At 51.4% G+C, this 15,303-nt stretch overlaps 1 protein-coding gene across 1 annotated transcript in view; it reads right to left on the reverse strand.

Moving 5' to 3' along the window:
• Positions 1-15,303, reverse strand: part of CACNA1S (calcium voltage-gated channel subunit alpha1 S) — a 61,109-nt gene that overhangs the window by 28,444 nt on the left and 17,362 nt on the right. Inside the window, 15 exon segments of the mRNA XM_031061734.1 lie at positions 93-222; positions 494-626; positions 845-914; positions 1,622-1,715; positions 1,842-1,956; positions 2,382-2,502; positions 2,773-2,980; positions 4,420-4,645; positions 6,436-6,596; positions 7,117-7,198; positions 9,029-9,177; positions 11,467-11,570; positions 12,552-12,589; positions 12,592-12,753; positions 13,911-14,063. Of these exon segments, the coding sequence (XP_030917594.1) occupies positions 93-222; positions 494-626; positions 845-914; positions 1,622-1,715; positions 1,842-1,956; positions 2,382-2,502; positions 2,773-2,980; positions 4,420-4,645; positions 6,436-6,596; positions 7,117-7,198; positions 9,029-9,177; positions 11,467-11,570; positions 12,552-12,589; positions 12,592-12,753; positions 13,911-14,063 (1,946 nt within the window).

Consider the following 15,303-nt stretch of genomic DNA (forward strand, 5'->3'; position numbering starts at 1 on the left):
GCCAGACACGCTCAGGCACACCCCATACACAATACTGGTAATTATTCCAATACTCCCCCACCCATGCCAAACCCCCACATCTCTGTGGGCACCTTGTTGCGGAAGGACTCAGCCCGGATGGGATCCTCGGCTGCCAGGGAAATGCTGCTGAGCAGGATGAAGAGCAGGATGAAGTTGGTGAACCAGGTGGCATTAACAGTTCTGTGGCACAGCACCCGAAACCTGCCAGGGACAGAAATGCCATGGGGTGCTGCAAGGGGCACCAGGCAGGGGCATGGCAGCCTGGCAGAGGGCTATGGCCAAACCCTGAGGACAGGAAGGCCCTGGGCATGGAAGGATGACTGTTCTAGTCCTTCCACACAGCTCATGGCTTTTCCCCATGAGCTGGTTCCCTTCAGAATTGGTTGTCATGCTCCAACAAGACTCTGCTGTGAACAGCTGCTGCCAGAGACACCTGGGCCATGCCTGAGCAGGGACAAGGGGCAGTGCCTACTTGTTGGTTGGGCTGAAGATGAAGAATGAGCTGGCTTCAGGCATGGGCACGGCCTTCTCCTTCAGCTGTAGCTCTGCAAGGGGACGGGGCCGAGGACTCAGGGGGATTTCAGGCTCATCTTCCTCATCATCACCTGTAGGGTGACCATGAAAAGGGAAAAGAAAAGAATCATCCAGAGAGGGAGAGGGAATATGACCTTATGGGCAATGTTCTGATCCCATGGCATGCAAGCCAGAGGGACCTCAGCACCCCAAGGCTGGTGAAAGTTCACTGCATCCTTTGCTCCTCACACACCATCCCTCTGCAGTGCCTCCTCAGCCCTCCTGCTGCCCTGCCAGGGACAAATCTTACCTGGGAAGTCTGCAGAAGGGTAGGGGTCTTTGATCTCGTTGACATTGGATTCAAATTCATCCACTTTCAACTGAAACAAGGAGAGACAGAGAGGAGGATGTGCAGCTGCACGTGCCAGCTGGCCAGACCCCCTCATCTTGGAAGCCACGTGGGACAAGCAGCATCTCTGCCTTGGGCCCATACAGCAGCATGGAGTGCTGGCCCAGGCTGGAACCTGGTGAGGGGATGCTGCAATTGAAGCAAAGAGGGTGGGAAACAGGAATGTGTGCTGGAGCCATGCAAATAGGCCAGGGGGGAATAAGATAGAGAGCAACTCCTGAGTGAGCTTCTAAGAGCATCTCTGGGATGTGGAAAGGAAAGTTGCTGCTGGCCAGATGCTCCTCAGAGGCAGCTCAGCACAGCCAGCACAGCTGAACCGAGGGGTTTGCACATGGGGGTGCTGGTGTGGACGTAAGGGAGATCTGGGATGCTGCTGACTTGCTTTGCTCCACCCCACACTGGTGTGCACCAGACCATCTCAGCCACTGGCTGTGGCCAAGGAAATGAACTGGAGGAGAAGGATCCCCAGCAATGGAGCTGTTTCAGCATGTCCTGCCTGCCCCCAGAGAGCCCCATCACTGAGAGCACCCATCACCAGTGCATGCTACAGCAAGGAGTGATTCTGGACAAGAGGCCAGACCCAGACTGGCTCCAAGCCTTTGTCTCTCCTGGCTGGTGGGAGGAGGAGCCAGGGCTACCCCCAGGAGCCCTCCAAGGCTCACCTCCACCAGAACTCACCTTGGCTGTCGTGGGAATCCCTTCTCCCTTTGCTTTCTGCTCCAGCTTCTTTGCCAGCATCTGCTTGTCCTCTTCAGACTTCTCTGGGTAACCTCTAAGCAGAGAGGAGGGCAGAGCAGGAACTGAAGTCTGGGCAGGGGCCATGGGAAAGCTTATTTTGTCCCCTCAGAGCCAAACAGGTCGTTTGGGAGCTCCCAGGGGCAGGGATGGCAGCACTCACCTGGACATCTTCCGCCGTTTGCGCTCCTCTGCTTTGGCCTTCTGGGCCAAGGTCAGGCTCTCAGCCTCGGCCAGGTTATCAACTGCAATGGCCAGGAACACATTGAGGAGGATATCTGGGGACACAGTGCTAAGGACATGGAAATGGTTCCTGTCTGGAGCCATCCATGGTCTCCAGAGTGCCTTAGAAACCTTCCTGGAGCTTGTGCTAACCCTGGCTGGTGATGCCTAACCAGCATCCATCCCTTGTGAGCACTGAGCTCTGAGCTGGCTGCCCTCTCTGGCTGAATCTCTGCCTGCCAGGCATCCAGACCTGCTCCAGATGTGCTTTCCTCCAGTCCCCAGCCTTCAGCCACCAGCAGTGCCAGCCTTGAAGCCTGTGGTTTATTCCACTGCTCTTCACAACCAAAAAGCTTCAGGCAAACACTGAGGGAATCAGTGACATCATGGGGCTTCTGAGGGAAGCCCCTTCTTGCTCCCTGCCCAGCCCTGTGCAGTTGATGCTAGGGGGCCTGGGCCTGGCTTTGCAGGCAGAGGATACAGTTCCCACAGACAAAGAGGATGATGAAGTAGATGCAGACCAGCATGCCAGGAAAGGACGGGCCCCCATAGGCCATGATCCCATCATACATGATTGAATTCCAGTCCTCTCCGGTCAGGATCTGGGAGCAGAGCAGTAATAAAGACTTAAGAGCATCCCCAGCAGAGCATGACAGAATCCACAGACTGATCCCACTCTTCTGGCTCCATGGTCAAATCCTCCTGTCTGCTCAGCCCTGAACCTGAACTACTGCTCACGACTCCAGCTGCATTTCCCTGTTCCCGTCTCAAACCCCCACAAACCCACATCCCTCTGAGCCCCAACTCCTGCCTGGACAGCCCCAGCCCAGGGGACACCCCCAGCCCCTGCTGCCCTTCCCACTGCCCCAAACCTGGAAGACACTGATGAGGGCCTGGGGAAAGTTGTCAAACGTGCTGCGCCGCACTTTCATGTCCTCGAAATCAAACTTGCCCCCAAAGAGCTGCATGCCCAGCAGGGCAAAAACTATGATGAAGAGGAAGAGGAGGAGCAGCAGAGAGGCAATGGAGCGGACTGAGTTCAGCAGAGAGGCCACCAGGTTGCTCAAAGATGTCCAGTACCTGGGAAGAGCAGAGACACAGGCATGTGGGAGGTAAAGAGTGGGGAAGGCTGTGGGCAGGACCAGGCAGGCACAAGGAACCCAGCCAAACACACCAAGGTGATGTACCAGCAGCCCAAAAAGGGGGACTCTGGACCCAGGCTGGGCTCTGGGACTGCTCCAGGCACGCTCCAGGAGGCAGAAATGAAGCTGCAGACATGGTGTGACAAGCAAGATGACATTGCTGCCTGCACAGAGCACCAGCAAGCAGGATGGGGAAGAGGGCTGAACACACACTGGGCTGGGGCCACAAAGAAGAGTGAGGAGTCCTGGCCCACAGCTGTGGCACTCACATTCTCTGAAAAAATCCTTTCGCCCAGGATTTTTGTCCTGGGAAGCTGAGAAGTCTCAGAGAAAAAGGAAAACAATTTTTATCTCATTTGCTTCTCCTGTGTTTTGCTCATGTGGGAATGTGTTTGGAGATTGTTTACCCACAGTTGATTGTTCCATTGGATTCTGGTGTGAGTTGTTTTCACTCTTTGGCCAATCAGGGCCAAGATGTGTCAAGACTCTGGAAAGAGTCAGGAGTTTTTATTATTATCTTTCTAGCATTTTAATAACTATCCTTTCTGTGTTCTTTAGTATAGTATAGTATTCTTTAATATAGTATAGTATTATAAAGTAATAAATTAGCCTTCTGAGAACATGGAGTCAGATTCATCATTCCTGCCTTCGTCAGGACATTTCCCAGCAAATACAAAACAATACACAGCAGCCCCACCCACAAGATCCTAGAACCCAGAGCTAGAGTGGGGCCTCAGCTCTGTCCCACTCTCTCCTCCCAGTCAAACCTGGACACAAACCCCAGCCTGGCCTTGTCCCTCTGTCCAGCAGCTCCCAGCTCTGCTCACTGCAGCCTCCCCTGGGGACAGGGGTGCCCCAGAACTGTGAGGGACGCCCGGGCACCCTGAGCTGCAGCAGCCAGCGTGCTCCACACACTCATGCGCACACTCACACACACCCCACAGGCACACGGAGCACAGGTGTGCACACACACACACAGAGCTCACACTCAGAAGCACACCAAGCACAAGTGTGCACACACATACACACAGAGCTCAGCCCCACATACACACACACAGAGGGACACAGAACACAGGTGTGCACACACACACACACAGAGCTCACAGTCAGAGGGACACAGAGCACAGCTGTGCACACACACACACAGAGCTCACACTCGGAGGCACATGGAGCACAGGTGTGCACACACACACAGAGCTCACACTCAGAGGCACACAGAGCACAGGTGTGCACACACACAGACAGAGCTCACACTCAGAGGCACATGGAGCACAGGTGTGCACACACATACACACACAGAGCTCACACTGAGGCACATGGAGCACAGGTGTGCACACACACAGAGCTCAGCCCCACCCACCCAGCTCCCTCCCCGACCTGGTGATCTTGAAGATGCGGAGGAGGCGGATGCAGCGCAGCACGGAGATGCCCAGGGGGGACAGGGTGCCCAGCTCCACCAGGATGAGCTCCAGGATGCCCGAGCACACCACGAAGCAGTCGAAGCGGTTGAAGAGGGACATGAAGTACTGGCGCAGCCCCAGCGCGTACATCTTCAGCAGCATCTCGGCCACAAACAGAGCCAGCAGCAAACGGTTGGCATTGTCTGGGGGGGAGATGAGCCTGTCAGAGCAGGGACCTCAACCCCAGCACGGCTGGGCAGCCAGGGAAGGAGGGCAGAGCTGCTCACCCTTCTCTGGCACACTGAGCCCTTGAGCTGCTGTGTTTTGGGGACCACATGGGGAGGAAGATGAGAGGGTGGTGTGCAGCTGCATGCTTGTGTGTGTGAGCACACATTTGTACAGTGCACACGTGTTGAGGAATAGTTACATGACCAGAGTCACATAGACATACTACAGGTGCATTAAGAGCTTGAAAAGTACCGAACTCAGCTAATCTGAGGCTATGGATGTAGCAAGGACACTGTGTCCTTGTTCACAGATACGGTGGTTAAAAACAGCCTGAGAAAAAGAAAGTTTAATTCTTAAGGAATGTAAGCACGGGGTGGAACTGACATGTGCAGAATAATCAATAGATGGCTTAAGTTACAGAATATGCATTAGCTTATTAATTACTGTATAAAGGTCTGATGCGATAATCAATAAACGAAGCTTGCTGTTCTCTCATATTGAGAGCCCAAGTTTTCCCCCACGGGACAAATGGCCCACCGCAACACACACGAGTCCATGCAGGGTGGGCACATGGGCTGTGCATGGGTATGTGGGGCTGAGCTCTGTGTGTGCACACCTGTGCTCTGTGTGCCTCTGGGTGTGAGCTGTGTGTGTGCACACCTGCTTCACATGCCTCTGCGTGTGTGTGTACATCGGGCTTTGCTCTGTGTGTGTGCACACCTGTGCTACGTGTGTCTCTGGGTGTGAGCTGTGTGTATGTGGGACTGAGCTCTGTGTGTGTGCACACCCATGCTCTGTGTGCCTCTGAGTAAGAGGGGTGTGTGTGTGCACACCTGTGCTCCATGTGCCTCTGTGTGTGTGTGTGTGTGAGTGTGTGCATGGGGCTGAGCTCTGTGTGTGTGTGCACACCTGTGCTCTGTGTGCTTTTGGGGGTGTGTGTGAGTGTGTGCACGGGGCTGAGCTCTGTGTCTGTGCCCACCAGTGCTCTGTGTGCTTCTCAGTGTGTGTGTGCACACCTGTGCATCATGTTCCTTTGGGTGTGAGCTGTGTGTGTACATGGGGCTGAGCTCTGTGTGTGTGTGTGTGTGCACACCTGTGCTCCTTGTACCTCTGAGTGTGAGCTGTGTGTACATGGGGCTAAGCTCTGTGTGTGTGTGTGTGTGTGTGCACACCTGTGCTCCTTGTACCTCTGAGTGTGAGCTGTGTGTACATGGGGCTAAGCTCTCTGTGTGTGTGTGTGCACACCTGTGCTCTGTGTGCCTCTGAGTGCGAGCTGTGTGTGCAAACCTGTGCTCTGTGTGCCTCTAGGTGGCTGTGTGTGTGTTCACCTGTGCTCCATGTGCCTCTCAGTGTGTGTGTGTTTACACGTGGGGCTGAGCTCTGTGTGTGTGTGTGTGTGTGCGCACACCTGTGCTCCATGTGCCTCTGGGTGTGTGTGGGTGTGTGGCGGCGCAGTCAGTGGGGCTGCATGCACAAATGCATGTGGCTGCATGGCATGAGTGCATGCCATGTGTGCAGAGATGCCAATGGACACACTCTGTGTGCGTTCACCATGCAGGATCGTGTCCCTGAGAGTACAGAGCGTGGTCAGTGTGAGCTGTATGACAGCAAGGATCACACACACACGCTCAGTGCGGGCTCTGAGTGTGCCTGAGAGCCTCTGTGCCATGCCAGTGTGGCTGTGCACCCACAGCAGGAGCTCACACAGCTCTCTGGGGCACCACGGTGTCCTGGGCCCTCCTTCTCTCTCAGGCTCTTTGCTCACCTTGCACCCGTGTCAGCCACTCTGGCTGGAAGTGGTGCTCAGAGGCGATGGACAGGGTGTTCAGTGCCACCAGCAGGATGACAAGCCAGTAGAAGAACTTGGACTTCACCACATCCCTGCACTTCCTACGAAACATTCGGTTCCAACGCCTCCACTGACGGCTGGAGAGATGGCAAAGGATCAGCAGAGATGGCAATGGGCCAGACCCAGACCCTTGGGCTGTGCCTGCAGGGCAAAGCCACCCCTGCTCCCTCCCTGGAAAGGGATGAGGACCATAACCTGCCCCTGGAACTTGGTGCAGTCACTCAGGCACTGCAGCTCATTCACCCTCCTGGCTCAGTTTTGGCTCCAGCCCCTCTCACAGGGGGCTTGCAGGCACAGTGTAATTGCAAATTACACTGAAATTGAGAAAATTGCAATTCTGGTGTCCTAAATTACACACTGTGCTGCACAGGCCATGGGAGGATGCTGGGAGCCTGGTCCCACAGCAAAGACATTGTCCACCTTGAGGAGCTTTTTGCCAGTACCATAGCCAAATTCCCTGTTTGCTACCCCAATGTTTGCATCTCTCCCCAAGCACCAGTCCCTGCCGAAAACTGGGGGCTGACCAGGAAAGCCTGGCCCAGCTGGTGAGAGACAGTGGAAGCCCACATGCAAGCAGATGGTTCAGAGTATACTTACAAGAAGAGAATCCACTTGTTCATGCCCTCAATTTCATACAAGCTCTCTGTCTCTGACCCTCCTTCATCCGATGGCATCATACCTAGAGGGAATGACATCACAGGCTTTCCTTGGAGCCCTTGGGAAGAACATGTGGGAGGGAACCTCTTCCAGAAGTACACCAGGAAGAGCTTCCCTGTCAGAAGTGAATAATCCCCACCAAGCAATGTGAATAATCCCAGGGAGTCAGCAGTGGGATTATTCAGAAGTGAATAATCCCCACCAAGCAGTGCCATCCCAGGCGGTCAGCAACCAAAGTTTGGGCAGAAGGCTTTGAGGGTGAGGTGCAAACCAAGCATGAGACATGAGAAACTCCTGCCCTGCAGGAGGAGCAGCAGCAGCCCAGAGAGGGACAGCAGCCAGGACCTCAGCATGGAAAAACTGGGGCCAGTTGGGATCTGAGCAAAGGCTGAACAGAACACGGCCACAGCTCTGAAAGAAGTGTTTTATCTGTCCCACTGTTTCCCAAGGCTCTTTGCACACATGCATCACTCAGCTTGAGGCATCAAAAGTGCTTTCACCAGGCAGGGTGGCACAGCAAACCCTGTGGCTCTGGGGTAGAACTCCAAAGGCAGAACTTTGCTGAGCTTTTGGCTAGATGCCTGTACATCCACCTCCTTCCCTGGGCCACTTTTAATCCCTAGAAATTGTCAAGTGATGGCAAGAAATTAATGCATCTGCTAGTGAGAGAGCTTGTGGCCCTGACTGTATCCCTGCACACCAAGGGCACACGCTCCTCATGGCCTTTTCAGCCCCTCTTGCCAAAGGGGACTCAGGCCTTGCTTGTGGTCTGCTGTGGCATTCACATTCTCTGAAAAAATTCCTTAGCCCAGGATTTTTCTCCTGGGAAGCTGAAAGGCAGCGAGAAGCCTCAGAGAAAAGGAAAACAATTCTTATCTCATTTGCTTCTCCTGTGTTTTGCTTATGTAGAATGTGTTTGGGGATTGTTTACCCACAGGTGATTGTTTCATTGGATTCTGGTGTGAGTTGTTTTCACTCTTTGTCCAATCAGGGCCAAGCTGTGTCAAGACTCTGGAAAGAGTCACAAGTTTTCATTATTACCTTTTTAGCATTCAGTAAGTATCTTTTCTGTATTCTTTAGTATAGTATAGTATTCTTTAATATAATATAGTATAATCAAGTAATAAATTAGCCTTCTGAGAACACTGAGTCAGATGCATCATTCTTCCCTTCAACAACAGGTTGCCTGCTTTTACAATAGTCTGCAAGTATTAAGCACTGTGGTTGAAATGGATTTACCATCAGAGATGAATTATTGCTAGTTTGGGTCAGATTCAACCAAATTATTCAGGAAATGTAAAAAAAAAATAGGAACAAAACTGTCCTGCAGAAGTCAAAGCATTTTGTTTTTTCATGGGTTTTCAGGCAAAATGAGTCTTTGTGACTTCTTCAAAGACTCCCACCTTGCCTCTCTATGTGGTCAGCAGTAGGAACCCAACCCTCAGGTGATGGCAAGAAATTAATGCATCTGCTAGTGAGAGCTTGTGGCCCTGACTGTATCCCTGCACACCAAGGGCACACGCTCCTCATGGCCTTTTCAGCCCCTCTTGCCTTGGAGAAGACTCAGCCCTTGGTTGTGGTCTGCAAATTTTAAACACTGTGGTTGAAATGGATTTACCATCAGAGATGAATTATTGCTAGTTTGGGTCAGATTCAACCAAATTATTCAGGAAATGTAAAAAAAAATAGGAAGGAAACTGTCCATCAGAAGTCAAAGCATTTTGTTTCATGGGTTTTCAGGCAAAATGAGTCTTTGTGACTTCTTCACAGACTCCCACCTTGCCTCTCTAAGTGGTCAGCACTAGGAACCCAACCCTCAGACTGAGGGTGTGTGAGCAAGCAGAGCTGGTACCTTCTCCCCTGGCCCGATCACTGTCCATGACCTCTGCGTGGGTGATCCAGTCCATGTAGCCCTTCAGATCCTCCTCCAGCTGCTGCTTCTCCCGCAGCTTCTGGAACGTTCCGCGTGACTTGGCCTTCTCGCGCTCCTTGGTGAACTCGCTGGGACAAGGCAGGCAGCAGAGACTCAGGGGATGGCCTGAGGAGCTCAGGAACTCTCAGGAGCCACAGCTCTGTGCCATGCCAGGCCTTGGAAAGCCCTGAAATACCCTGTACCATGTCTTAGGTTGGAAATGGGTGTGTGTGTTCTATTCCTATCTGTGGGGCAGTTCTCTGCTGTTCATTGGGCAGTTTTCTTTATCTCTCCCACAGCCAACCCTCCCTCCCGGAGATCTCTGCTGTCCATGGCCACTGAGTGTCCCTGCAGGGCTGATCCAATTCCAGCATCCCATGGGGAGATGCTGCGCCCAGGGGAGGAGCCAAGCATTCCTTCCTGGATCCAATCTGAGCCTGGAGCAGCACAGCAGCCTTTGCCCCCTGCATTGCCAGAGGAGCAGCTTTCTGCTGCCCTGCATTGCCAGAGGGAGCCCAGGCCCATCTGCAGCAGCCCTGGAGCTGCAGAGGAAAACTCCCCCCTTGTGCAGGATCCCTGCTCCAGCAGCAGCACAGCTGGCACTGCAGGAGGGCTGAGCCCCCATGGGATGGGGCTGTGCCACCCCCTGACACACAGGGGGTCAGGGCCTGCTCTGGCTCTGGCACTGGTTTGTTTTGTACTATGGCATTTGTATTTTTAATTTTCCTAGTAAAAACTGTTATTCCTATTCCCATATCTTTACCTGAGAGCCCCTTAATTTCAAAATTATAATAATTTGGAGGGAGGGGGTTTACATTTTCCATTTCAGGGGAAGCTCCTGCCCTCCTTAGCAGACACCTGGCTTTTCAAACCAAGACACACCAGCACTGCCCCTACACTGCTCCAGGGACTTTTCTCCTTCTTGGCAAGGTCATGGAGACCCATCATTTGATGCCTCATGGCAGGCAGGGCTCCTTCCCCACCACTGCTGCCTTTAGGGCCTTCTCTCTGCTGGTGCTACAGCTGGACAGGCCAACTGACACCTGGCCAGGACAATTCCCCATCAGAGTGGGGTCTCACCCACCTGAGGGGGAAAACGCTCTCCATATGGAGAAGGTGAGCTCATGACAGGGCAGGTAAACAGGACACTTTTGTCATGGTAACATGGAGAGGACAGGTCTGTCATTGTCCTTGCCCACTCTTCTGCTCTCTTTCGATTAATTTCTTTTCTCCTCTGTGGTCTGGCAGGACTGTAGACCTGCTGCCCAGCCATGCTGGTGTTGCCATGTGTTAGTAACAGGTCTCAGACACTATAACAATAATTTTCCTGATCTCAAACATAATTTAGTTGTATTTCCAAAAATATTTCAGAATGCTTACCATGCCAGCAACTTACTCCATGATCAGATGACTATAGTCCAGCCTGTCCTGCAGCTACAGCCAACTCTAGGCAAGCATCAGGTTCCTGTGGTTTATCTTGAGCTTTGAAACTTGTTTTAGTTCTGGTAACACCCAAATTGTTTTAATGTTACAGTGGCATGGTTCTTGTCATAAAAGAGGCCTAACAAATCCAAGTAATTAGGGTATAACTAACCCTGTGAACTAATAGAGATGATGAGTGTGACCCACTTGCACAAACAAGGACTGAAACATATAAAAAAGACCCTGACCGTACACAGATCTGAGGAGAAAAGCCCCCCTCACTCCTCAGGACAACACATATTTCCCAGCAACAAAACTGGGATGGTAGCAGTCCCACAGCAATGCATGGTAGGTTGAGTGTAACATCTCAGGTTTAACTGTACTACTGGGGGAATTAACACTAATTGAATTTGGCCTAGATTGTCACAACAGACTGATGACAGCTCCTTGGTGTACTTGGACAAGACTGCTGAAGGAGTAATTAGACTAACAATCCTTCTCTTGGATGCCTTGCACTCATCAGAGATGTTCTCCTTAGGCTGGCCGTGAGAAAACTGAGTGTGCTCACAGCAGGAGGGGCTGGAGGTGAGGAGTGCCCAGACCCACAGCCATGGTGTGCTTGCCCCTGCTCAGCTCCATCTGCTCTGTGTGCAGGCAGGAGACACCACAGCCCACGTGCTCTGCTTGTGCCTCACGGCAAAGACTGATGCGTTGAGAGTTGGGCTAAAACCTCAGAAAGCCATGGACACTAACACGAAAAGTAACTCACAGATCAGTGTTTCTAAACATGCAAAACAAACAAACAAACAAACACCCCCCCTCCCAAAAAAAAAAAAAAAAAAAAAAAGGTGAAGAATGAGAGAGGGAAAAGAACAGAATTTTTCCAGGCTTTTTTCTTGTATAGTTGAAACCTGTTAAAACTCCTCTGCTGGCAGAAAGGATAGGATGGCACTTACCCACTGAGCACCCCCAGCACCAGGTTGAGCACAAAGAAGGAGCCAAGCAAGATAAGGCTGACAAAGTAGATCCAGGGCCATTCATTCCCCATTGCATCATTTACCTGGCAAGGAGAGATACAGGTGAAATACTATCTTTGCCCCCTCCAAAAGAGTACTTGGGATGGTGGCACATGAACCTGGCTCCAAGCCCAGGCTGCCTAGAACTGTGTCTGGTTTACATCCAGACCCAAACATTTTGGGGGCAGATTTAAACATCAGCCCCCAGCTTAAGCTTCAGCATGACTGTCTCCCAAGGACTACAAAACATGGTTTTTGCTGGAGAAGCATCCACCAGTGATTGCTGTGCCTGGTCCATACCCCTTCACAGGGTGGGAGTGGGAGCAATCTCCTGTTGTCATAGGCTGTAAATGGGGGTGTGAATTCTATCACCATCTGTCAGAGGGGGGGCAGTTCTCTGCTGTTCATGGGGCAGTTTTCTTGATCTCTCCCACAGCCAATCCTCCCTCCAGGAGATCTCTGCTGTCCATGGCCACTGAGTGTCCCTGCAGGGCTGATCCAATTCCAGCATCCCATGGGGAGATGCTGCGCCCAGGGGAGGAGCCAAGCATTCCTACCTGGATCCAATCTGAGCCTGGAGCAGCACAGCAGCCTTTGCCCCCTGCATTGCCAGAGGAGCAGCTTTCTGCTGCCCTGCATTGCCAGAGGGAGCCCAGGCCCATCTGCAGCAGCCCTGGAGCTGCAGAGGAAAACTCCCCCCTTGTGCAGGATCCCTGATCCAGCAGCAGCACAGCTGGCACTGCAGGAGGGCTGAGCCCCCATGGGATGGGGCTGTGCCACCCCCTGACACACAGGGGGGCAGGGCATGGTCTGACTCTGGCAGTGTTGTTTTTTCTGTTTTTACTGTTGCATTTGGATTTTAATTTTCTTAGTAAAGAACTGTAATTCCTGTTTCTATATCTTTGCCTGAGAGCATTTTAATTTCCAAATTATAACAATTTGGAGGGAGGGGAGTTTACATTTTCCATTTCAGGGGAGGCTCCTGCCCTCCTTAGCAGACCCCGTGTTTCCAAGCCCACACATACCCAGTAGAGGACCTCAGTCCAGCCCTCCATGGTGATGCGTAGACGGTGAGCATGGCAAAGCCGAAGTTGTCGAAGTGGGTGATGCCGTGGTTGGGCCCAGCCCAGCCGCCGCGGCCCTCGCTGCCATTAATGCTGCAGTGCCGCCCGTGGCCCGAGCTGGTGCACGGGGCTGGCTTCTCTGAGCCCACCGTGGCAATCACATCTGGGGAGCAAAGCCATGGGGTGAGCTGCAGGTCAGGCCGAACACAGCAGCCCACATTTTCTCCTCCTCCAAACCGCTCCCTGCTTGTCGGGACCCAGGACATTCCTCTGGCTGCTCTGGATGGCTCGAGACCCTGGCAAGGGGCTCAGAGACCTTGGCACAGAGTCAAAAACACCTGTGCCTTCGATTTTAACCCATTTTAACCCACACAACTTTGTGTGAAGATTTACAAGCCACAAAGGTTTGAATAGAATGATAGTGAATTTATCACAGGGTGAAAAAGTAGAATTTTGAAGTTTTTAGAATGGGGGTTCAAGAAGCAAGATGGAGGAATCTGGGCGTGTCCTGTTTTTCTCCTTCTTCTTCTTGTCCTCCATCTTCTGCTGTGATTTTGACACTTTTAGATTGGTTTAAGATAGAGACAGACTGTCTAACATAAGTGATAGGTATGGGGAAATTATTGTAAATAAAGTACATGTAGTTTTTAGTATAAAAAGCTAACACCACCCCAAGGGTGGTCAGTGTGCCACAACCCGACCTGCTGGACAGATCTCAGCAGGTCTGAAATACAATGTAATAGATAAGAGAAAATAAACAGCCTTGAAAACCAGAGCCTAGGAATCCCAACTTCTTCTTTGAGCACGGGGCTAAGAAAAAAGACCTTTTAATACCTTGGGAGCCATTTCAGCAACAACAAACCTGAGACTGCTCAGCTCCAGCTGCTGTGTGTGCAGGCAGAAGGCACCACAGCCCATGTGCTCTAGGGCTAGGCTTGCTCACAGCTGCTTGTGCCTCAGGAAAAAGATTGATGTGTTGGGAGTTGGGCTGAAACCTCAGAAAGCCATGGACACTAACACAAAAAGTAACTCACACATCAGTGTTTTTAAGCGTGCAAAACCAAAAAATAAAAAAGGGATGAAGAATGAGAGAGGGGAAAGAACATAAATTTTCCAGGCTTTTTTCTTGCACAGCTCAAACCAGTTAAAGGGCCCCTTTCAGCACCCCTCACAGCCAGCTGGGTGCTCTTTCAAACACCCCTCAGCCACACTCCCAGTCCTGATGCTGGCCAGACCCCACTTTCTGCCAAACACAGAGTCCCTGAGGTCTCACAGCATCACACAGAGACAGCTCTGCTGCCCTCCCCAGCACAGCTCCACCTGTCCCGAGGTAGTAGCAGGTCTTGTGCATCCTGCCCTTGAAGAGCTCCTGGCCCACGATGGCGTAGATGATGATCATGAAGAGCACCAGCAGGGCGATGTGCAGCAGGGGCACCATGGCCTTGATGATGGAGTTCAGGACAACCTGAAGGCCTGCACAAAGATGAAGGGAGAGGAGGTCAACCACTTCCTAAACAGTGCTGGGTTCACCCTGTATCCCTGCCAGCCCACCAACAAGCAGCCTTTGAAATGCCCCTTGCCAAGGGAAGAGGAGCACGGGCAGGACTCAGATCTCTGAAGGAGGAAATCCTTTCTTCTATGTAGGAATGTGCCCCTTGTTGACAGAGTGACAAACCTATCCTTTGTCTCCTTAAGAAGGAAAAAAGCCCAGAAGTTTCTTTCTTCAATTAGTGAAAAAGACACCTCATAGGACATTGGAGACTTCACCTCAAACTTAAGGATAGCCAACTGGACAGGAGACAAAAAGTCCTGCCTGAGCAATTTACTAGAAAAAGACAAGAAGAAATAAACTAATAGCTTTTGTGAGGTGTTTTACCAGGAGCAAGAACCTCTTGCACCTGGCTCGATTTTTCTCTCTAAAGAGTTTTGTTATTTTGCCTTTTATTAAAGCTTTTTTGTTTCCAACACTCCCACAGAAGCCATACAGCTGATTTTATGCCTTCTAAGGTAGCTGAGCTATCTTGGGTGTGGTATAGATCTCCAAGAGCTCATGAGACCTGGCTTGAGGAGATCCCTATTTCACTCTACCCACCAGGAAAGCATGTGGAAGGGCACAATAGAGCCAGGCAGTGCTGAAGGCTCCTTCATGCCCCTCCCTTTGTTCTGCTGCTCTCATCGTGGCTGTATTAATGAGTTACAGAAGATGATCTCTGCTCTGAGAAACCAGAGCAAGATCCTGGCCACCCAAAGGTTGTGCCGCTGAGCCATGGAGGCAGCCAGGTGTGTGCCACCCTGCAGCTCCCCAGGGCTGACAACTGTCACTGACACATTTTATGAAAACCCTTTCACCAGGATTTTTCTCCTGAGAAGCTGAGGCCTCGGAAACAAAATATAAACAATAATCACCTGATGGCTGTGGAATGGGGTCTGGAGATGGTTTACCAACAGGTGCATCTTTGATTGGTTCCATGTGAATTTTTTTTACTTGATGATCAACCACAGGTCCAGCTGTGTTGGGACTCTGGTCAGTCACAAGATTTTATTATTCATTCCTTTCTAGCTTTCTGATGTCTCCTTTCTCCTTTCTTTAGTATAGTTTTAGTATAGGATTTTTGATATAATATAATATAATATAATATAATATAATATAATATAATATAATATGATATGATATGATATGATATGATATGATATGATATGATATGATATGATA

Source organism: Geospiza fortis, unplaced genomic scaffold (genome assembly GCF_000277835.1).
Source record: "Geospiza fortis unplaced genomic scaffold, GeoFor_1.0 scaffold26, whole genome shotgun sequence".
In the NCBI taxonomy this organism is placed as follows: Eukaryota; Metazoa; Chordata; class Aves; order Passeriformes; family Thraupidae; genus Geospiza; species Geospiza fortis.